Raw genomic sequence first — 25,496 nt, 5'->3', positions numbered from 1 at the left:
ACGAAGCCGACAATTGTACACCTGTAGCAGTAGACCAATGTGCTGCCAGCTGCCTGGAGGAAGCTGTGCGATCATTCACCGCCATGCGGAGCAGGTGTCGATCATCGCGCTCTGACGTCACCTTCTGTCGTCCAGTGCCTGTTTTTCGAGTTGTTCGGTGCTCGTCGGTCCACTGCTTCCAAACTCGCATCACTGTGGAACTGTTCCGCTGCATACGAGCTGCTATTGCGCGATAGGAAAATCCTCCTTCTCAAAGGCCGATTATCCTCCCTCGTTCAAACTCCGTAAGTTGCTTGAATTTCTTATTCTTCCGTCGTGGAGGCATACTCAGGTCTCACTAAACGTTTGCCACTAACAAATAATCATAGACTATTTTCAACGTCCCGCTACAGCACTTTATTTATACGCTTTCAGCATCAATTCAGAGGGCGCTGCGCGCGCCACGCACGCGCGATGGCTCTGAAACTTTATTAATTTGCATAATATCCTATAATTGACATTTGCTGCGAATTTCATTTGATTCTGATGATTCCTTCATGGTGTTGCATTTTCTACAAACAGCAGTTTATATGTATATGTGTATTTTTTTCAGGTTCATGAAGTGTACCACTTTGAGAACTCTTCTTCTTCTCTTTTCAAAAGCTTTATTGACTTGTTTTTGAAGATAAAGCAGGAGTCTAGTGGCTGGCCTGCTGAATGTGTATCAGAAGAAGATCGTCTTCGCTACATTGAAGAGTATATGGAAAAAGAAGGTGTTGCCCTTGAATACTCTCAAATTATAAAAAATTTAGGAAGACGACAGGTCGCAAAGCTGATACTCAATAGTTTTTGGGGAAGGTAGCGTAAATTTATTGTTAAACAACTTTTCTATGACCACTATTGTATCAATTTTCATTATTTGCAATTATTGCCTTTTTTAGATGGGGCATGAACTGTAATAAGAGTCAACTGACACATGTTAATACGCTTCCTGATTTCAATAAGATGTTTGCTGACACTACGAAAAAGGTAAGCTTTTTTCAATTAATTAAATTGTTTGTACACATTTTCATTGCTATTTAACATACCGTATACTTTTTTCCAATAGATCAAAGATGTCTATCTATTCAATGAAGAAGTTGCTGCCATACATTGGGAGTCAGATAAACATTTTGTGCCGCAAGATAAATCAACGAATATTTTCTTGGCCGCATTTACAACCTCATGGGCAAGGATGAAGCTGTATGAGGAAATGGATAAATTGGGAGAGAGCGTGCTTTACCATGATACGGACTCTATCATCTATTCCCAAAATGGTGAAAATGATCCTCCTATTGGAAACTTCTTGGGGGATTTCACGGACGAGTTGGATGGAGATGTTATCACAACATTAGTATCCGGTAATAGAATTTTTTTTTAAATTTTATTTATTATTTCATTTAGATACTAATTAGATATATCTTTGGAAAATGAATATACTTTCAATTCAAACTATAATAATACATTAGAAATTTTTGATTTTTTCTTACATTTAAATCATCTGATTTAAAAAAACTAATATATAACAATATATCTGCGGTGTTCACTCAATCATATATTTAAATAAAAACTTGTTTCATCTTTAAAACTCATAATTTTATCAATTAAATTAATTTTATTGAAATATAAAATTACTTATTTTTTAATCTCATGAAAAAATATTTGAAATAATTTTTATTAGAAAATGAATAACGACATATTTACATTATATTATCTATTATATATTAAATTTTCCTTAAAATTACAAATGATTTAAATGTAAGAAAAAATCAAAAATTTCTAATGTATTATTATAGTTTGAATTGAAAGTATATTCATTTTCCAAAGATATATCTAATTAGTATCTAAATGAAATAATAAATAAAATTTTAAAAAAAATTCTATTTCCGGATACTAATGTTGTGATAACATCTCCATCCAACTCGTCCGTGAAATCCCCCAAGAAGTTTCCAATAGGAGGATCATTTTCACCATTTTGGGAATAGATGATAGAGTCCGTATCATGGTAAAGCACGCTCTCTCCCAATTTATCCATTTCCTCATACAGCTTCATCCTTGCCCATGAGGTTGTAAATGCGGCCAAGAAAATATTCGTTGATTTATCTTGCGGCACAAAATGTTTATCTGACTCCCAATGTATGGCAGCAACTTCTTCATTGAATAGATAGACATCTTTGATCTATTGGAAAAAAGTATACGGTATGTTAAATAGCAATGAAAATGTGTACAAACAATTTAATTAATTGAAAAAAGCTTACCTTTTTCGTAGTGTCAGCAAACATCTTATTGAAATCAGGAAGCGTATTAACATGTGTCAGTTGACTCTTATTACAGTTCATGCCCCATCTAAAAAAGGCAATAATTGCAAATAATGAAAATTGATACAATAGTGGTCATAGAAAAGTTGTTTAACAATAAATTTACGCTACCTTCCCCAAAAACTATTGAGTATCAGCTTTGCGACCTGTCGTCTTCCTAAATTTTTTATAATTTGAGAGTATTCAAGGGCAACACCTTCTTTTTCCATATACTCTTCAATGTAGCGAAGACGATCTTCTTCTGATACACATTCAGCAGGCCAGCCACTAGACTCCTGCTTTATCTTCAAAAACAAGTCAATAAAGCTTTTGAAAAGAGAAGAAGAAGAGTTCTCAAAGTGGTACACTTCATGAACCTGAAAAAAATACACATATACATATATATTAGTACGACACAACATGCAAAAATGCATAGTTTTTACCGAATAGCAATTTTTTTTAATTTTTTTTTTACCTCTCTTATCTCATAGCCCTTCCTTAGAGCCAATTTCACCTCTTCAGTGACCCACGTTCCTGTAAGATTTCTTTCTTCCTCTGTGTGTGTACAGGAACTTTGTTGCTTAGTTTCAGCACAAGTCCTGCAGAGCGGAAACATAAGTTTGTTGTGGCAGCGATATGGCAACACTGGTAAGTATAACTGCCTAGGAGGAGCAATGGTGCACTTAATCAGTCCAAAATAACTCTCCAATGAAGCAAAATCTTTGGTGATGATGGTCGGGTGTCCAACCGGATACTTACAGTATTTATTAACCTATAAAGACAAAAAAAAATAAATAAATAAGAAATTAGCAAACAACAATAATTATATATAAGAAATTACGCAAATAGGAAATGAAGCAAATTTAAAAATATATGCATATATTTACCCATGGATAAAGGGACGTGAAATCCACATACTTTGCATTTCCTTCATGATAAAGCTTAACGGCATTCGTACGTCCCCCATAAAACGCATATCGAGGAACAAGGCGATCTCTTACCGTGTGTGAGAGCAAAAATTTCTTTAGATCTTCATCATTTCTTTTCATTTTCTCAAAGTCATGTTCCCAGCATTCTATGACATGGTAACCTAAGGAACGAAGATCCTCTGTCGTACGTTGAGTTTTTTGGAGTAGTGATGCCATCGTTACCCCTTTTAAAGGATGAGAAACATCTCGATCGAAACAAGTATCGCATCCATGGAAAAAACATCCCTAAAAATAAATACATAGAGCACTAAGTTTCATCATTTTTTTACAAAAATAATTAGCAATATTTTAAAAAAAACTCAACTCACCTGAAATTGATAGACTGTGTTCGTTTCAGAACAAAAGCCATCTACATACATGCCTCCAACTTTACATTCACCGGTACTATTCAAAGCATGTTGTATAGCAATACCTTCTTTCTCTGCTGTAAAATCGAGCCACCGTATGGAATCTGGACTGTAATTTGTACTGGATGTATATCCCAATGCCGGAACCATACCAATCGTGTCAGGTTGAATACAAGAGCTTCGAAACACAGCCATGCTTGATGATGCTATTGTAATGTACCTGTTCAGGGAGAAAAAAGTTAATACAAAATAATAACAACAATAAATTGTTCTATATTCACATTAAAAATATATATTTCACCTGAAAGGATCCACATTAGCTATGTCTAAAAACTGCTGTCTAAATTCCAAGCAACATCTCCTGAGTATATCAACATCAGATCTGAAAGTAAAAGAAAAATAAATTATATATATATATATATATATATATATATTAAAAGGAAAAATCCATTACATTCTAAAAATATTAAAAAAAAAATTTCTTACCTACAGTATTCAAGCATTTCTTTTTGAAAATCAAATTCCAGGTGTTTATTTTCTTCATACCACTGGAGAAACCGTTTCCGGGCGTCACTCCCCATGTTGTCCGGGCTATAAAAGGAATGATCAGGCATCTGACCTCTATATGTTTGATTTTCTGGTCGATTGAAGAGATGTGGGAAGTATCCTTTTTTTAATTCAGAAAGACCGAAACATGAGGGCAATTTTAACAGTGCCATAGGCATAAAGTTTAAAGAGTCAATGATGCGGATGCTTAGAGAATTGTGACGTATACTCATCAAACTAGATCCATTCGGTATAACATCCGGAATTGTTCCTTGACGGAGCAGCCATCCCATTATAAACTGTCCATCAAACATAAGTATTCAAATAAAACATTTTAAAACACATTTTTTTTCATACAAAACACAATTAAGAAAAGGATTTTTAAAACTAAAAAAATATTTTAAGTAAAAACTTACGCTTTCATATTGTGGGCGATTGCTGTGAATCCTTTATGTTGACGTGTAAAAAGCCAGGAACAAAAATCATCACAAGCCGAATAACCCTTAAATATGTTTTCCGCCCCGTCAGCATACTGCGCCACAGCAAAATTAACTATGTGCTCCCCTGTAGACTGATCAGTTTCAAAATCAAAAAAAATCAATTTATCAGAAGGCACTTGTGGCTTGATGGTCTGTAAGGAACATCTATGCTTTGCAGCCTCCACAAAGGTATTGCAGGAAGGACATTTTGTAGTCCAACATTGGTGAACCTCAGGTGGGCATTCTCGCCTTCGAATCACTTTACAGCAGGTGCGACATTGATAAAGCTAAAACAATAATAAAGGGTTTGTTTTATTTACTATAATATTTATATATACTCAGATACATTTTTTTTTTTTTTTTACTTACCCTATCACACAAAGAGTTTTCTTGCAATCCTATAGTAGACTTATGCGCATTAAAACATTCCCTAGATCTACATAACCGGAAGCAATCAACGCATCTTATTTTTTGTCCCTCCTCGCACTTCAGTCTGGTACAAATTCTACACGAATTCGGACAAAAGTGATCTTCAATGCGTGAAAATGGCTTGTCGCAATTATCACAATAAAAATTGCTTCCATGATAGCCTTTCATGCTCTTGATAACGTCATAGTGATTATTTGATAATAGCAGGTTGATTCTTCTCTCTCGATGCTCTCCTTTATAAGCAACCTGAAATGTATAGTTGTAAGAGTTATTTATATAAAACAATATTCTTTAATCCATTCTTAGTAGTTAAAGAAAAAAAAAAATTTTTTTTTTAAATATAGTATAGTTTCTTTTTTTATTTTTATCAAAATATTAATTAACTAAATTTTATTAAATTAAAATGAAGATAATATAGTTTTTTTTTTTTAACATCAATAATTTTAAAATGATTTATATCATCTTAAATACATTAAAAAAGAGTAACATTCTTTTCAAATTACATATGAGATTAATGTATAAATATCAAATAAAGCAAATCAAAGTGTATTACCTTGTTGTTGTTTTCAAGAACAGTAACAGATATCTGGATATTCAAAAACCTTTCAAATATCGCCACTTCGTTGAACGTACAGGGACCTAATGGTACTCCAGCAGCAGCATGCAGTTCCTTAGCCTTGTTTAGAAGAGCTGGTCGATTTTTCCGCCTCAAAACATCAATCAGCTTTCGATTGTTATCCAAATGTGCTGTAGCATATACAATGGCCTTCGCACAACACAGTCCAAGATCATCTGGTTCAATGGCTAAAATGGAATACTTAGAATTCCTATCCTTCAAAATATTAACAACTTTCCCTCTTCCGGCACCGACATCTCTTCGTATAGTTATAATGTCAACAAAAAATCCCGTGTCTAACTCTATTTGGTCCTTAGACTGCAAAACTTTAACAACACATGCTGTAACTTTCTCGGCAGTCATTTCTGATACGGGCATTAAACAGGTTGATATTGGCTTGTCCAGTCCTTCTGCCTGTATGCAGAATCTTATTAAATCTGTCGGGTTTAAAGGAGGTGATCCATCAGTCGGGTTACGTACTCTTTGAATTAGTAGTTCAAATAGCTGCATGACTGTGTCAACCACGGTGACTAAAGGGGTACCACGCAAACTATCAGGCAAGCGATCCGGATCCACACGGGCTCTGAAACAAACTTGGTCCGCATTATATTTCTCGTTCCTTCTCCCTGAGCGAAGTTCCAATATAATAGCAGAATTTAACTATAAAATAAAACATTAAATAAGTATAAATATATATTAAATAAATTAAATACATGTTAAATAAATTAAATACATGTTAAATAAATTAAAAACATATTACAAAAATAAAAGTTAAATAATTAAAAATACAAAATAAATAAATAAACAAATTATTTAAAACTTACTTCATTTGATGGAACTGGAGCCGGTACACCTTCCACAAACACTGATCCTGCACTAGAAGGTCCTGGTTGATTCTGATATAGAAATAAAAAATACATAAAAATAAATAAATAAATGAATAAAAACAAATTTTCCACTGAGAGTTCTTTTTTTAAATAGCTGAATAAAATGTTATTACCTCAAATCCCGAACCCACTTGATAGTAAAGAGGCAGATTTTGAAACACCTGAGTCGCCTCAACAAAACCTTGCGAGATTTCCCCAATTAAATTCTCTTCGTCTTCCAAAAATTGTTGTGTAAATTCTCCCAAAAGCTAAAATTAGAGTTAGTGATTGAAAAAAATATATATTTATGTCAAATAACAATTAATATTCTTTAACAAACAAAAATTATGCAATAACGAATATAAATTATGAATAACAAAATTATACAACTATTACCTCATCATCTGATTCATTGAATTCAAAACCTGGTTCACTAAAATCCGTTCCATCATCATCATCATGCTATAAAAAAAGAAATTTCACTATCTTTATAAATAAAGTTAACAAAAAAAAAGTTTGGTAAATTAATACAAGTATAAAAAAAATAATAATAACTTTGCGAATTTTATAAATAAAAGCAGCTTATTAACTAAGAAAAAAATGGACATTAAGAATGAAGTAAATATAAATAAAATCAAAAGGAAATAAATAAATTTAAAAAGCTCTAATGTAGCTCAATACTCGCTAACTTTTGAATATACAGAAAAATTACAACTAATAGTATGTAAAATAAAAACAGCTTAAAGGTAGAACACAAATAAAACCTAAGATACTCCATATACTTTTAAGAATGTAGGAAAATATAATTAAAAATGTAAAATAAAAAAAATTAATAGTAAAATAAAAGAAAAGAATTAATTAAATAGAAATTATTTAATAAAATAATGAAAGGAATATTACTTACTTTTTTTCCAGAATCTCTTGTTCTCTTAGACATGGCTGGTAATCCAAAGTTTAGGTAGTCCGCTTAATACGCAAATCGATAATTCGAAATAAAATTCTTGCTGCACAAAAATTACAATCACAACATAGGGAATAATATTTCCAACATAATTGTCATCCGTGAAGCAGATCTATATATACTGATTGTTATCAAGACTATTGATATAGATAAGCTCTAACTATGTCCTTCCCATACCCTCGTGTATATAGATAAACTATATCCTTACAGTTGTGATTAACTAATAAAATAAAGATAAAACTCAAAGGATACGGAGTTCTATTTTGTTAAATTTTTGTGAGAAATAGTAATAATCCCACGTTCAATAATCAGTGATATGTTTTAAATTCTCACTTATTGATAAAATGTTCCACACAGATAAAACTCAAATGTCTCATAGTGAGATTTATCTTCTTAATTTTCATGAGAAATATTTGTATTCTCACGTTCTATAATAAGTATGAAGCACCATGTTATACTTTATATTATGACTAATTGATAAAACGTGTGTAAACCCCAAACGGCCTGGATAGAAATTATCGGTGTAAATTTTGTGTGAAAGTGATCTGTTCAAGTTCCGTAATCAGTATCCGTTAAAGATACTTTTTATGTGTACTCTTAATTTAAAAATAAAGTAAGTTATTTGCATTATTATAACATTAAATAATAATAAAATGAATATGTTTTTGAATATAAATGAATTTATAGCGGCAAAAATTCCCCCATTGCATGTTTCTTACATTTAAATCATTTGTAATTTTAAGGAAAATTTAATATATAATAGATAATATAATGTAAATATGTCGTTATTCATTTTCTAATAAAAATTATTTCAAATATTTTTTCATGAGATTAAAAAATAAGTAATTTTATATTTCAATAAAATTAATTTAATTGATAAAATTATGAGTTTTAAAGATGAAACAAGTTTTTATTTAAATATATGATTGAGTGAACACCGCAGATATATTGTTATATATTAGTTTTTTTAAATCAGATGATTTTTTTTTTCATTAAAATAAAATTTATATTTCTTAAATATCTATATTAATGCGTCTTTCAAAACTAAAAATTAGGTGCAACCAAAGCCATCTGTTCAGTTTTCATGACCCCTACTTGTCGTCGGACTATGCGTAGGAGGTTTTTCGTGGTTTTCCTCTTCATATAATGTGGACAGTCACAAAGTCCTCTTCGAAGACATGTATTGTCTCGAGATCTAGGAGTTCCCATGTCTTCTGGGTTCAAAAATGACAAGACTGCATTTGATAGCCGTAAATCCGAACGATGGTGATAAATATCTAATCTTATAAAATAATATTCATTGATTTAAAAATTAATATAGCTTTAATTCTAATACTTTTAATATTCGCAGTATACATACGTGAACACAATTTTTAATATTGAATCAATTTATTTAAAATGTATTAATTAATATTGATTAGGTTAAAATAATTACAGTCATTTATATCAACTATATTTATATTAATAAATAAATAACTAAAATTAAGAGTTATTAATATATTCTCTTTCTAACATTTAAGTATAGCCTTTAAAGTTCTCATGATATCTTTTATGTATTATGTAATAAAAGATTACGTCATAACTTCATTCTCGCCCAAATAACAAAGTTTCTAAGTGTTGGTATCCTTAAAAACTAATAATAAGTGTTGCCACCCTCAAAAACTAATAAATTAAATAATATTTTAAAAAACGAAACTAAATTAAAAACAGAAACCGAAACTAAAAATATATTAGGCTTATGAAAAAAAGAAATAAGCTCCCCATGACGCTGCAGACGAAGTTTCGATTTTCAGACGGGCAGAAATAAGCAAGCGGGCAGAAATAAGTTTGTAGGTTTGTAGTGGGCAGAAATAGGCACCTTCCGGTTATAGCCGGGCAGAAATAAGCAACTTCCGGTTGAGGCAGAAATAAACACCCATTGACTTTCCATGATGACGTCACTTCCGTCCCCTCCAGTGCGTGGCCTACTACTAACACAGAATTTTTTAATTATGAAAGTAAAGAAATAAAATAAGAAAATTTTACTTTTCAATTTTAATCTACTTTTCCTGCCTACTACTGCCCTTTATTCTACTGCCTTTATTAGTCATCATCATCACCCAACCAAAACCAAGCACCCAGCCCCATTTTCTGAGCTCTATCTTTTAACTGCTATGGTAGGAATGCCACGTACCTTTGAACCTGGTCAGATGACGAGGAAACGCCTGAGTTTATACCCCTCTCTCCAAACTTCCTCACCATAGCCAGCGAGAGACGCACGGAAGCTATAACGTACACCTTACTGCCTATACACCTGTTTGACGGCTGCCAGGATCGAACTCTCTATCCCCAGCTCTTCAATCTGTGATGCGAGTGAAGCCTTAACCGCATGTGATACCGGAATCATCGCTTTTTATATTTCTAGGCATACATCACATCCTTAAAATATCTAAAACGCCGTTCACTTTCGAAGAAGAAGATATATATAGAAATATTATTATTAGACTAATATGAACGCCGTACGTCGGGATTTAAATTGTAAAAGCTTATAAAACCTTTCTGTTTTTGTATGCACTTGGTAAAATTTAAAAAGTGGTATTCATTTTGCTCTTAAGATGCCAAAAGTTTCTTAGAATCAGATTTCACTTTAGAATAAAAAATCGAATTCTCTGACTTCCGATATCGATACATTGACCATTTATTCAGAGTTATTAAAATATTCTCGTAATGAGAAACATAATAAAGAGTCACTTTTCATCTTATTAATACTGACACTTTTTTTTTCACATGCATACTAGACCTGCATTTCGAAAAGCGAAAGTTCAAACAACAGTTGATTAGAAAAATGAATTTACTTTAGTATCGATTCGGTGATGCGACGGTGGTAGCTCACAGAGTCTGATCAGGGCAGAATACATTTATAAGGTCTATTTGAGGGCGGAGTGGAACTAATGACATTAACAAGGGAATCGGCATTCATATGCATAAAACGAGATTCCAAACATCAAGATACGCTGATGTAACAGAGGTGGAAAGAATTCTGACGTTATCGAGATTAAAACTATGAACATGGCTCTAAGAATGTGCAGCAACAGATTATTAAACCATTCGCATTAATCTAAAAATATTATTCATCCATGGAAAGTATGAGTAACAGTATAGTTGTTAACTATACTGGTTTTCTATGGGGATTTCACTTTTACATTTATTAGCAAATAGAAAAAGTGGTTGCAAATATTTACATTTTCATAGTCGGTATCGAGATTTAAACCTGAATATTTCATGTAGATAAAATAAATTTTAATTAAAGCAGTGTTAACTACCGTTATATACATCTAATTTAAACATATAAATTGAAGGTTAGATAAATGTTATATAATAATTTCATGCTGAAGAAATTTAAAGGAAGAATTTCACTAACAATTGTTTATGTAATTTTCCTTTCACAGGGAAAACGCTTCCCAAAAAATACAAGTACTAGCAACTGTTTTTATAGCATTCATTTTCCATAGGGTAAAATAAAGTGCAGATTTTTTTGAACGATTTCTAAATTTCGCAATTGCTAGTTATGATATTTATTTATTTATATATTTATTATTTATTTATTTATTTATTTACTATTTAAGTGTTATTTAATAATTCATTTTTTAAGAAAAAAAATTAAAAGTTGGGGAATCTTAATTATCAATGACTCTAGAGCAGCGAAATCCTCCGCTTTAAGATTTCTTTCTTAATAGCAGATAATATTATAGTTTAATACTCTATAATAATTTAATAGATTGAATTTTAAATGATTAAAACTGTTTCTGCTTATAAATCATTCAAATTTGAATATATAATAATGACTTATTCACAAAAAGGTTAAAAATTTGCATCAATAATATAAAATCAAAACTTATTAAGATATAAGAGCAGTAGCTTTTGATGTTAAATTAACATAAAATAATTATAATCATAAGAAAAATTTCTGGATATAGATTAACGTACTTATATAAGTACCAGACGTAGGGAAACGAAAAGAAATAAGTTATTTAGATATTTTAATTAATGAATTATTAAAAAATATTTTTTTTTTGTAATCTATCTTGAAAAGCTTGTTCTTAAAATTGGAAAATCGTATTCTCATTAAAATAGTCATAGGAAGTACTTTCGGAAAGGTGTTGAACCAATATTCTCTTTATTAGTTATAGTTAATTTACTTTCATTCTTGTTTGATCTGATGTCTAAGAAATAATAAATTCCACAATTATATTACGCGTAAACACTTAACTCATTGTAGTCGAACAACTGCCTTGTTGTTGTCTTCTTTCTTCCTTTTTAATTTACTGAGCTGGGCACCTGGGCCGCGCAGCGTCCCCTAACCCATCCATCATGTTTATTTAAATAGTCGTAGTAGAAATTTATGAGATCAGCAGACTGTGTGGTGGGCTGTTCAAGCGCCTTGCTTGAGTAAATAAAACTAATGAAAATTATAAGGAGCAGCTTGCTCTAAACTATGTGTGGTTGAATTTAGTTTGATAGTCAATGCTTGGGAAACGCTTGATTAGGTTTACAGCATTGCTATTGAAATTGATGCTTTGAATGGATCTGTAAATAATTATTTATGTTGATAATTAGAAACGTCGGATGTTAAGTGAGGTCTTAATTTTACATCTTTTTAATAGTTTTCATAGTTGAATATCTGATTGAAGTTAACTGCGTTGCCTTTTGTGGCCTTGTCATAGAAATCTGCATTTAATTTGTATATACACCGAAGAGCCATTACATTATGACAACACCCTCCATCTATAGCAATGGTTTCGCCCAGGTTTTCATGGTTTCTCGCCCAGGGGCACATTAGGACCCATAATCCTCATAGAACAATCCCTGACGTCTGTAAGCTACTTGAACACAGTTGCAGACCAGGTTCACCCATTCATGGCAACAGTTTTTCCTGCGGGGATGGTGTTTACCAACAGGATATCACCCATTCATGGCAACAGTTTTTCCTGCGGGGGATGGTGTTTACCAACAGGATAAAGCACCATGTTATAAGGGTCGAATCGTCATGGATTGGTTCTAGGAACATTCCAGTGACTTTCAAGTTATGTCTTGGCCCCCAAATTCACCTGACCTTAATCCAATAGAGCATTTGTGGTCCTACTTGGAAAACCAAATTCGTGCTGATACGCTACCCCCTCGCAATGTGAGGCAATTGCAGGACCAGTTGGTGAGCGCTTGATACCAAATACCTCAGACTACCTATCAGCACCTTGTGGAATCAATGCCACGGCGGATGCTAGCAGTTTTGAGGGCTAAAGGTGGTCCTACAAGTTATTAGCAGGGTGGTCATAATGTAATGGCTCTTCGGTGTATATTCTGATAAGGTCGGAATCTTGAGATCTTCATGGATATTTGAATTTCTGATGAAACATCTGGCACGGGTGGTTTTTCTGAATATTTTGTTCTGATATTGGTTGAGTTTTTTCATGGGATATTCCGGTAGGGTTGTCCAGGCAGGTAAGGCATATGTGAGAATTGGTCTGATCATTGATGCATATAGTAGTTTTCTAGCTTTAATGAGACATTCTGATTATAGGCTTTGTTGTTGTTTATGGATTGCAGATACACTATAACCATATGTTGAAAAAAATAGCGGTGGCAAATTTTAAACGATTCATTCTCCATTTCATTTCATTTCTTCACTCATATCAATAATTCATTTCTTCGAATATTTTAGTGATAAATAAACAGTTTGAAGTTTTAAATCTTTATTTCATTTTGCACTCACTCTCAAAACCCTAAATTTAATTCGTAAAAATTTTGCTTATAATTTACAAAGGATCTTAATTACGAACTAAAGGAGCATTGAAATAGCCTTAGTCGATTGAGGGGACACGTTTCATTCAGCACGTGTGAGATCATAACCAACCAAGGATCGTTTTTGATTGTATCACTTACGAAGGCCTTTTTGAACAATTAGATATTTAATAATTAAATAAATAAACATTTGGCGAAAAATACAATCAGATTTTCGGTTTCAGGAAAGAATTTCCAAGAAGTCAGGATTGAAAATAAAAAAATTTAAGAGGTGCTGTAATTGTCCATTATGATGCGATAACACTGAACGCCCCTTGTTGTTGAACCAGGCAACAACTTCTTTGTTGTTGTCTATAAATTATACAAATACAACAACTATATATTGAAAAATATAGCTGCAGCAAAGAATTATGAGCAATGAAAGTATAGAGTGATATTTTCTTTTCTCAAAAACGATAACTTAATACGTATTAAAAAAGGGTACGTATTGCTTAATACTTATTAAAACAGTAGACGAAACAAAATTTCTGTCACCAATAATCAGTAGAAAATTTGAAACATGAACGAAAGGAGCAAGTGTATAGGCAGTTTAAAACAAAGGATTATGAACAATAAAAGTAGAATGATATTTTCTTAATTTAAAACGATCACTTAATACGTATATAAAAGGGTACATATCCCTTAATACTTGTTAAAACAATGGATTACTAGATATTGAACTACGAAATAATTAAAAGGATTGACACTTTATGACTTTGCCTTTCCGAACAAAATTTCTTTCGTCCATAATCAGCAGTAAATTTCAAACGTAACAAAACGAGCAAATGTGATGATTAAAACAAAGGATTATGAACAATAAAATTAGAATGATATTTTTTTTAACTCTAAACGATTGCTTAATACCTGAAAAAAAGGTACAAATCGCATAATACGTATTAAAACAATGGATTAATAGATATTGAACAAAGAAATTGATAAAAATGACTTCGACTGACACTTTATGACTTTGCCTTTCCAAACAAAATTACTTTCGCCCATGATCAGCAGTAAATTTCAAACGTAAACAAAACGAGCAAGTGTACAGTTTAAAACAAAGGATTATGAACAATAAAAGTGGAATGATATTTTCCTTACTCAAAACGGGGGTTGAAAAGAAAAGGTGGAGATGAGATAAACCATGTCCATATTAATGTCGCCAATTCTGATTGGCCGACCTCAGGCTAAAACGTGCCATTGACCCCGGCGCAGCATCATGCAGGGCCGAAAGGCTTACTACAGCAATCAGGGCAGACAGGTAGGCAGACGATCCACTCTAAAATCGGCCTTCCTCTCTCTCAGGTAAAGGCGTGGAATAGGTGACTAAAGAAGGGAGGGCTAACCCACCCTCTCTGTTGATGCGAAGGGAGGGCTAACCCACCCTCTCTGTTGATGCATATATCTGCTGTGATTGTTCACAAAATGTAATAAGCATACATCTAAAGCCATGCATAGGTCTTAATGGGAGAGAGGGGGTTGTAGAGTAACATTCTAATAAATAATGGATCAATGTCACTGCTTCAGTAAGTCAAGAAAAAATAGCTGACACTTAATCAAATAATAATTTATTTAATGAAATTTTCTTTAAAAAAAAAAAGAGAAAAAGATCGAACTATTTGTTTGTAAAAGAAAGTAATAGTAAGGAAGAGACTAAAGTTAACTCATTCATACCTTAATAAAAATAAAATTATAAATATTTGAAAATGCATTGGGGAAAATAATTAAATTTCATTTACAATAAGCGACAAACCATTATCTATTTCGTCTCCTTTTGTCTTTTGTCTGCAACTTTTATTGTTTTTAAAAGCGATTTTTTTTTTACTAATTATCGCAAATTTAATTGTTAATATATAATTCGAAGCACAAAAATAAATAAATAAATGAAACAAAATGAAAATAAATAAATAAATTAAAAATAAACAAATAAAATTAAAATAATTTAATTAATTAAAATAAGCAAATAAAATAAAAATAAATAAATAAAATAAATGAATAAATAAAATAAATAAATTAAGTAATAAAATAAAAATGATAAATAAATAAAATAAATGAATAAATAAAATAAAATAAATGAATAAATAAAATAAATAAATTAAATTAAATAAATTAATGAAATACACAGTAAAATGATTATAACAGTAAGTATATATAAGAATTGAATGAGAACAGTACGTATACCGAAAACTGAATGCGAGATTTGGTGTCGAAATTTAAAAGATTGTTTTAATCAGCTTTCCACTAGCAATATAAAATATTTATTAAATATTACATTAATAATTTATGTATTGGAATTGGTTGGATCTGCTTTCCCAGTGCAGTGAATAATTAAATCATTAACATTAAGGACTGATATCAATCATCTATAGTTTTAAATTAAATTTAAGCCGCAGGGAAGTATTCAATAAGTGTAAAAAAGCATACACTCAGTTTAAACAAAATTTGTTCTGCAAACGAACTTATTTTTTTTCATTTGTCGAAATCTTTTATTATATTATAGAAGCATACCTGCCAACATGTAAAGTGGTTCAAAAATTTTTACAAAGTGGTAGTAAAGCAACAATTCTACAAATAAAACTACAAAGACATCTATAAGCATAATAAGCTTACAAATATATCTTATCTACATATTTATTTAAATTATTGATTCGTCGTGTCAGTTTAATTTTTTTAAAAACTTTTAAACTTCAAGAAATAATACGCCGAAATTGTAATAGTTGCTACCACTCAGAAAATGATTTCTTCACGGCCGTACAAGTTAGTAGCTGTGTATATGTAATACTTTTTACAGCTAATAGTGTGAAAAAAATATTTTTTCAGTTATTTTAATTACAAACCGAAAAAAGTATTTTTACATGAATTCCGAATTTGCAAAAATTTAATTTTAATAATAATTTTAAAGTAGGATAGTATTGGACAAAAAATTTGAAGTGTGGGAAAATGCTTTTTTTAAAATAGTTTGTTTTTTTTTTAAATAGAAAATGATTCTGTAATTTGAAATTTTTTAAGTCTTCCAGTTTTCCATTTATTAGTTTTCTTCATTATAGCTAGCAACAACGGCTTTTTTTTTTCGAAACAAATAGTTCCAAGGCTATATTTTTTTGAATATGCTATAATGACACATCTTTTGATTAGTTATAGCACGGTACATACATTACTTGAGCATTGTTAATTTTTTTTTATCAAAAAGGTTAAAATTAGAAGAAAAAAAAATCTATGTATTAGCATCGCTACAAGATAAATTGTAAAAATAAAATCTCCGTAAATTCCAGGAGAAGTTAGCAGGTATGCAATTGCATACCTGCCAACTTTTACTCTGTTCAAAAAAGCTTTTACCTAGCGGCAGAAAAATAAAATATGAATCGACATTCTAACCACTTCGAAACATGCAACGAAAAATAGTAATTTCTCAATATGTATATTTAAATATTTTAAGCGTAACGGTAGTCAAAATCATTTTAAATCAAATTTATTAAAATAAGAATGGAGTTTGAATGCATAAAAGTGGCTACAAAGATTAATTAATAAAAATAAAATTTTCCGGAAAATTCTGAAGAGTTGAAAGGTATGTAATTGTGCCTAGGTGCAAATATTACATTGCGCAAATATTACATTGCGCAAATACTATATTTGCGCAAATATTCAGCAAATGAAACTTAAACTAACAAAACAATTTTTATTCCTCAGCAAGTTAATTAAAAACTGGTAGATAATTTGTAAGTTAAAGAAGACTTCTATGAAAGCAATTTGAATGATGTAAATGGTAATTTATTGCAAATGTTTCATTTAATTGACTTAATAGAGTACCGAGAAGTTTACTGCTAACGTACTGTCTTTTATTTGGTGGTCGATTATTATGCGGGTTTGAATACTTTTAAACCTGCAGGTAGGGTTAAGATGTCTGGAAAAAAATAAGTAATTCTAGGTACAAAAACTCTAATTGCAATGATAATTTAAACTATAATCTGGGGAAATATTTTTTTTACATTATTATCGTTGTCTTAATCGTCCTCTTCTAATCGAAACTGAGTTCCCCTCTAGCTTTTCGAGTGATGTTTAGCTATAATAGGTAGTATATACCTGCAAACATTGACGCTTTACAAACTGTTTTTTTCCTAATGGTATTATATAAAATTGTAGACAAATACTTGATTCAGCTTGCACCATCATTTCAAAAACAACGAGATTACTAACCGATCTATGCATGTTTAAACTATCTAAATGTAATGGTAGTGTAAAATTATAATAAATCAAATTTATTAAAACAGAAACAATGCAAAATTTTTGCTACTACATTAAACATAAAAATGAAATCTTTGTTAAAATCGGGAAGAGTTGACAGGGCCGTTAGAATATTACGTAAGAATATTTTTTGCAATTTTAGACTCTCCCTTGCCTGCTAAAATAAGCAAATCCAACCCCAACCCCCATTTTAATGTAAGAAAGTTGCAATGCCTCCCCAGTTCTCGCTTTAACTTTTGACTTTCATTGTGATAATCCAATTTTTAGATTCAAATCAAGTGAAATATACAACTTAGCACAAAACAGGATTTATATTTTCATTTATTTTATAAAAATTTGGATTAAGAATCTTTCATGTACTTCTTTCGTTGTGAAAACTCTGATGTTCTTCTAAGAAATGTTTTCCAACTCTTTATTTTTCTAAATTTAATTTAAAATTTGAAATTTTTCTAATTTAAACTTTTTGCTATTTTTTAAAGTAAATTTTGAGAATAAGGGGATTTTAATGCATTACATAAGCACTACTCATAACCCTCCTCCGATTTGTCAGCAAATATAAGCTAATCATTAATTCCCTCCCCCCGTTCAGAGCATAAGTTATATTTGAACGGTCCCTAATATTTGGCATATTTCTTTAAGAAATTGAGAATATTTCAATCAAATTTGTTTAGTAATATAAAGTTTTAAGTGGAAGTGAAGACTGCTAGGAATTTGCTTTCAAATAATTATTTCACGTATTTTAATGAATTAAAAAAAATTAAAAAGAATTCTCCTGATAAAACTTTAAAATATAAGTAAAAAAATGGTGTGTTTAATGTTAGGTGGATCAATTTTTAGGTCCGTATCCGCACCGCCATTTCCAGCCTTCGTTTATGTATTTTGAGACAAATGCTGTCATACTATTTGACAATAGTTAACATTTTTAAGATCAAATAAAGTGTATTAATAGTAATTTTTATTTTTACGCAGTAGCTTTTAATTGCTCCAAACATTAATTTTAAAAGGGAGGCAATGACTTATTTCTTTTGGTTTTTATCACCTAAACAAAGTCACACAATATAAAATTTAATTCACATAAACATAATGCCTTATAACTTCATAAACACACATTTTCTGATAATTTTCAAGCCCAGAATAAGCAATCAGACTAAGAATCAAACTAAGTCACTCAGGACTTGCTCAGGTACCGAACATGGCATTTTTCTATTATTTAAGTGTTTTTACAAAATAAAGCATTAGATTCAGAAGGTTTAAAAATAAAAAAAACTAGTAGCAAAATATGAGACGAATTTAAAAACTTTTACCTATGGCAGGTCTGTTTGACAAATCCCTCCTCCTCGCACAAAAAAAAAAAAAAAAAAAAAAAAAAAAAAAAAAAAAAAGCTAGCTGTAAAACCGTTTTATTTCTCGCTTCGTAGCAGTCAATCCTTCCGGATTTTCAGGAAGGCTTTATTTTTATATTTAAATGATAACAAACATCCACTTTTCTATTTCATTCTTGAATTCATCAATTAAATTACGAAAGATTTAACATAGATGTAAATTCATAATAACCAGTCCTTTAAGTTGCGCTTCGGCGATTTATTATTTATTCCCACTCAGATGAATTAGTTAGAGCCCCTGGCGGGGCTGATGCTAAGATAACCACCACCTATGAGTATGAGTAATAACCAGTCAAATCTCTGTATAATTCACATTTCAATGATACGACCAATACTAACACGAATCACCAACCATGGTACAATACTTCAAAAATCTCAACTGAAGAAACTTGTTACTTTCTAAAATAAAGTTCTGAGAAAAATACTTACAACGAGATGGTTTTTACTAAACAAAGAACTCCAGAAAGATTTTAAAATAGAAAGATTCGATACGCACATCGCCAAATTAAATCAGAAATTTTTTGACAAAGCTCTGAAATGTAATAAATCAAAATTTTAAAGATATTTTTCACTACCTAGAAGAAGGCAAATACAACAAACCCATTACGGCACACCTTCTAAGTGATATGACATAATCAAGACTTCAAATTTATAAATCAAATTTATATATTAAATTTATCCATTATTATATCCAGCTTTAATGACAAAGCAAAAGGAACAATGATACCCTCGCCTGACCCATTTGAAATTTCTATATTTTTTACGTAATTCATCTACCTCACTGACTGCTATGGATACGAAGAATGGGAATAGGCTATGTTTGGCTTAAGCAAAAGAATATATAAGTGAGTATATTCTTTGGCTTAGGTACTCAGCTCCATCTGATAAGTGAAGTGCACAATCGGTCGGATTTAGCTCTGGTAAAATAAAAAAATATATTTGTCTATGATTGATTTTTTATTTACAATTTTACTACCACTTTGGAACATCAATTTTGGAAGAAGCAACAGTTAGCAGGTACGTAGTTCGCTATTGAAAGGAATAAAATATCCGTGTTTATTAAAACTTCGTTCGTTGTAGTGGAACAGGGCGTCTGAGGCCTTGCGGCCCTTTTCCCATTTATCAAAACTTAATTAAAGTAAAATTTTGAACAGAGCTAATTTTTAAAAAAATAAATGGTGACGCTTTTTCTGCTTATAATTATACATCATTGTAATTACAACCATTTACTTTTTCCCGGATAAGAAACAGAACAGCCTTTTGTAAGTTCAGGGTTATTTCCTCTTTCTGTAAACAAGCTAAAAGAAGGGGTCAAAGTCCCCTATTAAAATTAAATTTAGTGATAAAAGAATTATGCCATTTTTTGCTCATTTTTGAAGGAAACTAAATATTTAAACCACCACGTTATGTTAACAATATGAGTAATGATATTTCGCTCAAAAAATAGCCGCACTGCAATTATTTAAACTAATGTGAAAGTTAAACCTGAAGAAGAAAAAAAGGCGCAACAAATATTTCTTAATAATTAAAATTATAATCGCATCTTAATTTTTACCAGAAACTTAGCAAAAGTGAACTTTTTTTTATACCATTGTATTTTTTCAGAAACGCAACAAAAAAGATTATAAGAACATTAAAGAATATATTTTATAGTGGATTATTTTTATCGGATAAAAAAAAATGAAATTTTGAAATCTAACCTGTTCTTAGGTAATTATTTTGCGAAGTTTTTGTATATTTATTCTATTAAAAGAAATAATGGTTAGTTTTTATTTATTATAAGAAATTAATTTTTTCGCGTCAAGAACCAAGAGGTGAAGAAACATTTCCTGCTTTACTAAGATGGGAAAAGAGACATTTTTTGGGCTCGACGGCTAGATTAAACAAGTTTTTTTCTTCTTTTTTCTTTTGGATCAAGCAAGCAATCTTTTTTCTTTCCTTGGATTAAAACAAATATTTTTTTCTCTCTTTGGTTTCAAAAATACTTACGAATTAACTTTATTTTACATTTTGCTTTATTTTATATACTTTACACTTTACTTTATGTTTTACACTTTACTTTATACTTTACAATTTACGTTATACTTTGCTTTACGCTTTACTTTTATTTTATTTTTTGCTTTACTTTCTATTTTGCGCTTTACTTTACTTAACGCTTTACTTTACATTTTACTTTTATTAACTTACGCTTACTTAGTTGCTACTATACTTGTGCTTAACTTACGCTTTACTTTACGCTTTATGGCCTTTTCAGTATGCCAAATTTCCATTCTGCAGTTGTATTCCAACCTGCAGATTGTACCACCTGGTATTTTTCCAACAAATTTAATGGTTAATAACTTTCGAATGCTATGGTTATTTTCATGCAATTCCTGTACATTTTTCTACACGCCTACCTAATTCTTATAATTTTTGCGCAGTGAAATGCTATGTAACATTAAGCCTAGTAACAAAATAACGTGGGCCCTCATTGGGCAATATTCATGAATCTTGGCTCAGTAAGGTAAAGGCCTTTATTTTTCCGATATTGGCCCTATATAGAATTATACGATTCACCCGATATTTTACAGCTACTTTACAACCAATATCGATCTCATACAAAATTGTCAGATTCACCCGATATTTTACATTCAATTTTTAGCCAATGTAGGTTCTATATTGTCCAATGTAGGCCATATATAGGCCATTCTAGAGCCAATATTAAAAAATATAGACATCTCAATATCGGTCTTTCGGTGCTTGCTCTTATACAGGGTCCGACTCAGCTTAATTCGGGTCCGGGGCAGAAACTTCTTTGGGACACCCCCCTTTGCTTCAGTTATGAAGAACCAAACATTATGGAGGTATTTTAAATTTTTCACCTCATTATAGATAACAAGAAAAATAACTAGAACGTAAAATAGCTATGAAGTCCCCCCACAGGTCAGACGAAATATCGTTTTGTCCATTTTATTGATTTTCTGACAATTCTATGTCCATCATGCCGAATGTAGTTTTCTGATTGTTAATTTTGTCATCTAGCTGCGAAAAATTCATATCCTTGCTGACATTAGGGCAGAATTCAGCTGCATTTTCGTAATTACGATAACTCAATGAAACCAACCAGAAGTCTGTATTTTTGTAAACATATTGCATTTTGCGATATGTAAAATTACAAGTTTCTGATTGGCCAAATATGTCCATCGTAATTACGAAAATTTAGCTGAATGCTGCCCTAGAAAGCGATGGATTTAAGAAATATAGATCGTGTCCACACGATAGATAATGAAGAAGCTAACATAAACCTGACGGATTTTACACTGTACTGATATTTTGTTTAAAAAAAGTTCATTAAAGAAGGAAACGTAAAATAAATTTTCGATTCGATTTGGGGGCCCCCTCTGATGTGGGGGCCCGGCCAACAGCCCCGTATGCCTGCCTTAGACAGGCTCTGTTCTTATAGGATCCATATTGAGCTAAGGCCAAGGTAAAATTGCTGCTAGGGAAGTTCAACAGCCAAAACATCGGCGATGGCCATTACGATTTTTTAATACGGAAAGTCAGTTGGTCTTCAACTTTTGAATTTCCTAAGTAGGAAATTAATTTTGATTGTAAAAAGTCTTAAAACAAATGAATGAACAGTTCCTGAAGTAAAATTAATTATTATTTAACTTTAGAACAGAAAAAATTGATGATATGATATAATTATAAGAAAATCAAACATTTATTGTAATTGATATAACAATGATTTTCTGTCACTCGCATATATCCACATTTCGTCATTTTGGTTTAAAACATACCTCGCGAAAAAATAAATACATAAATAAATGAAATTAAAAAAAATAACAGACCTATATTCGCACTTTCATAAGGATTTTTTTTAAAAACTTTTTAAACTAATTTAATGCTTTTTCTTCCTCTTTCCTTTCCCGACATGGAGAAATTAATCATCACTGTAAATACAATTTCGGAAAATTCTAACATTTGTAGCGTGACTTTTGATTAACGAAGAAGTACACTTGAAAATAAAATAAACTCAATATTTTTAAATGCCGAATTACTATTCAACAATTACATATTCTTGATATAACTTAAATAATAAAAAATCACAAAAAATCAGACAAATGCTTCAGTTGCTGACAATCATCATAAAAATGAAAATAAATCAATTTCTTTATTTATTAATGAAATAATAATTTTTCAGAGTATATTAGAAATTCGTGGCAATTTACAGGGGAAATTTCACAAAAATTCATTTCAATGCCATACGATCCTTAAAATACTATCATTTTTTCATGTTATTTTAGAATAAAACACAGAATATTAACTAGTTCAGTTGGAAGAATTAAATGGAAAGTTACTTTCTAAAGCACGTGCCGGTTTTTGATCGCGAATGAAAATTACGATCCTTGTCCAGCAAATGAAACAAATAAACGCGTCGAAACAACTGCTCCAAGAACTTCTCAAGGATAAAATATCACCACAGTAATGAAATTACGACTTCAACGGAGACAGGAAACACTTATTCATCCAATCGTAACTTAAAATTGTTCTGATATTTTTAACAAAAAATTTGCTGATGGGGGGGGAGGGGGATTAAGATTTTTGTTTCTTACAACGTTGTAACAAAATGAGATTACGATCACTGCATGACTGAGAAATTTCGGTGTCACATCTGAAATATCTCCACGCGAATGCATATTGCATTTATAATACCGTTTAGCGATGCTGTTGCAGCTTTCTTTTTTTTTTATTTATGTTTTCAGACTTAATTATTGCAATATGTTTTTAAGCGTGCAGTCACTTACATTCCGTTTTCAGACTTAATTATTACAATATGTTTTCAAGCACGCAGTCACTTATATTCCGTTTTCAGACTTAATTATTGCAATATGTTTTTAAGCGTGCAATCACTTGTATTCCGCTAATCGCGAAACCTTCCATGTTCCTCAGAACCAAAATTGGATTCTGATCGAAAGAGGTAATAAATAGTAGCTAAAGAAATAAAAGTGATTTTTAAATATATCTTAGGATAAAAAAAAATAATGGTTATTCTTATTAATAATTTTTTTTAGTATGCTTAGTTATCATAATTATGAAATATAGTAATTTATTGGAATTAAGTAATGTTGTAATTTGCAGAGCTACCAATTGCTACCCTCTTTGAAAAATATTTTATTGAGTGATGGACAATCAAAAACTAAAGCTTTCAGAATTTTGTCCGATTTTGTCAACATTTTAAAAACTACACCACGAGAGATCTGAAATAAAGTTTCTTTTTAAGTGAACTTTTGTATCATTCACATTTAGTGATGAAGAAAGTAACTTCAAATCAAGTTTACAAGGCAAAGAATAATACATTAAAAAAGCATAAAGCTTGTTACCACCACAAGAAGAAATTTTTCAACAAACTGTAGAAGGTTGGCATTCCTTAATTTATTGTAATTATGTACTATCGTAACTTACTGAAATTATGTAATGTTGCAACTTATTGTAATTACGTAAGATTACTGTTCATAGAAAAAAAAATCTATAAAATGCTAAGATTGAACAAGAAAGGATAGCTTTTATTTTTGCTGGTGCTCAGAAAAAAATTGTCATCACATCATTTGTAAAATTCTTATGATATATTTTACCTATTTAGGCATGGAAAAATACTGCTCAGATCAAATAAAGAAACACAAGTTCTGTGCCGCAAACAAATAATGAAATTAGCATGAAAAAATATGAAACTTTTGAGTTCTACGATTGCAGGAAATCTTGTTTCAAGGTGAAATTTTAAAGTCTGTATACAAATGAAGCACAATAAAGTTTATAAAAAAGCATATTATGTTCTATTTATAAGCCATATGGTATTATAGCATTTTGCTGGAAAAAATTCTGATTTTAGCCTTTTTACTAAAGAACTTTTTATCTCAGCTTGAAAAGTGCAAGTACGTAATATCGTTATTTATTCTTATTACAAAATTTACTCACGCTGAAAATTTTAAAATAATTGTGATGGACCAGATAACGGGTATGCCTGACCTGTAATCTCTGGTTTTGGACTACCTATTGTAATTTGGTCTAGTACAGGGATTTCCAAACTTTTTCCAAAATGCGGCATCCTTACAGGATAAAAAATTGATTCATGGCACCATAATCATTTAATATTTATTAAAGACACTTAAAATATATTTCCTATATATGTAATATTATGAAAAAGAAACCATAGAAGTAATAGGTGAGAATATAAACATAGTTAATATTACTCATACTTAAAATCCCATCAAGTACTTTAAGTGTAAAAAATAATATGATATTATTTGTAATCTATATGTATTAATAATAAAAAAAATACATAAATAAAAAGAAATCGCCATTCATGCTAGTCCCCCCCCCCCCATCTATTTTCGAACGATACTTGTTCTTTAACCTCGTCGGTGGGACTGGCGAGTCATAAATGCATTCCTATAGAATCAGAATCAGGATGAAAAAGATTGAAAAGTGGTAGATTAAACTTTGGCATGTCAAATTTGACAGATTTATTTCTGG

The 25,496-nt window shown here is 30.8% G+C and overlaps 3 protein-coding genes across 3 annotated transcripts in view; all 3 read right to left on the bottom strand.

The window, feature by feature from the left end:
- The window catches only part of lft (Limb expression 1 family member lowfat), a 190,171-nt gene that overhangs the window by 136,578 nt on the left and 28,097 nt on the right, over nucleotides 1-25,496 (bottom strand). The window lies entirely within an intron of this gene.
- LOC147807285 (uncharacterized) lies at nucleotides 1,821-4,505 on the bottom strand. Its single transcript, XM_087168176.1, has 8 exons — nucleotides 4,138-4,505; nucleotides 3,953-4,033; nucleotides 3,613-3,871; nucleotides 3,203-3,529; nucleotides 2,791-3,087; nucleotides 2,448-2,692; nucleotides 2,277-2,364; nucleotides 1,821-2,197 (listed from the first exon to the last, which is right to left on the bottom strand). The coding sequence occupies exons 1-8, from the start codon at nucleotides 4,488-4,490 to the stop codon at nucleotides 1,856-1,858; spliced, it is 1,992 nt and encodes a 663-aa protein (XP_087024302.1). The 5' UTR covers nucleotides 4,491-4,505; the 3' UTR covers nucleotides 1,821-1,855.
- Nucleotides 4,541-8,247, bottom strand: LOC139426451 (uncharacterized). Its single transcript, XM_087168177.1, has 7 exons — nucleotides 7,492-8,247; nucleotides 6,984-7,049; nucleotides 6,722-6,856; nucleotides 6,546-6,617; nucleotides 5,659-6,381; nucleotides 5,046-5,351; nucleotides 4,541-4,963 (listed from the first exon to the last, which is right to left on the bottom strand). The coding sequence occupies exons 1-7, from the start codon at nucleotides 7,522-7,524 to the stop codon at nucleotides 4,610-4,612; spliced, it is 1,689 nt and encodes a 562-aa protein (XP_087024303.1). The 5' UTR covers nucleotides 7,525-8,247; the 3' UTR covers nucleotides 4,541-4,609.

Source organism: Parasteatoda tepidariorum, chromosome 7, assembly GCF_982258835.1.
Source record: "Parasteatoda tepidariorum strain Cologne lab strain chromosome 7, Ptep-v5.0, whole genome shotgun sequence".
Classification (NCBI taxonomy): Eukaryota; Metazoa; Arthropoda; class Arachnida; order Araneae; family Theridiidae; genus Parasteatoda; species Parasteatoda tepidariorum.
Note: the sequence above shows the minus strand (reverse complement) of the source record. Positions and strands in the feature narration are given on the sequence as shown.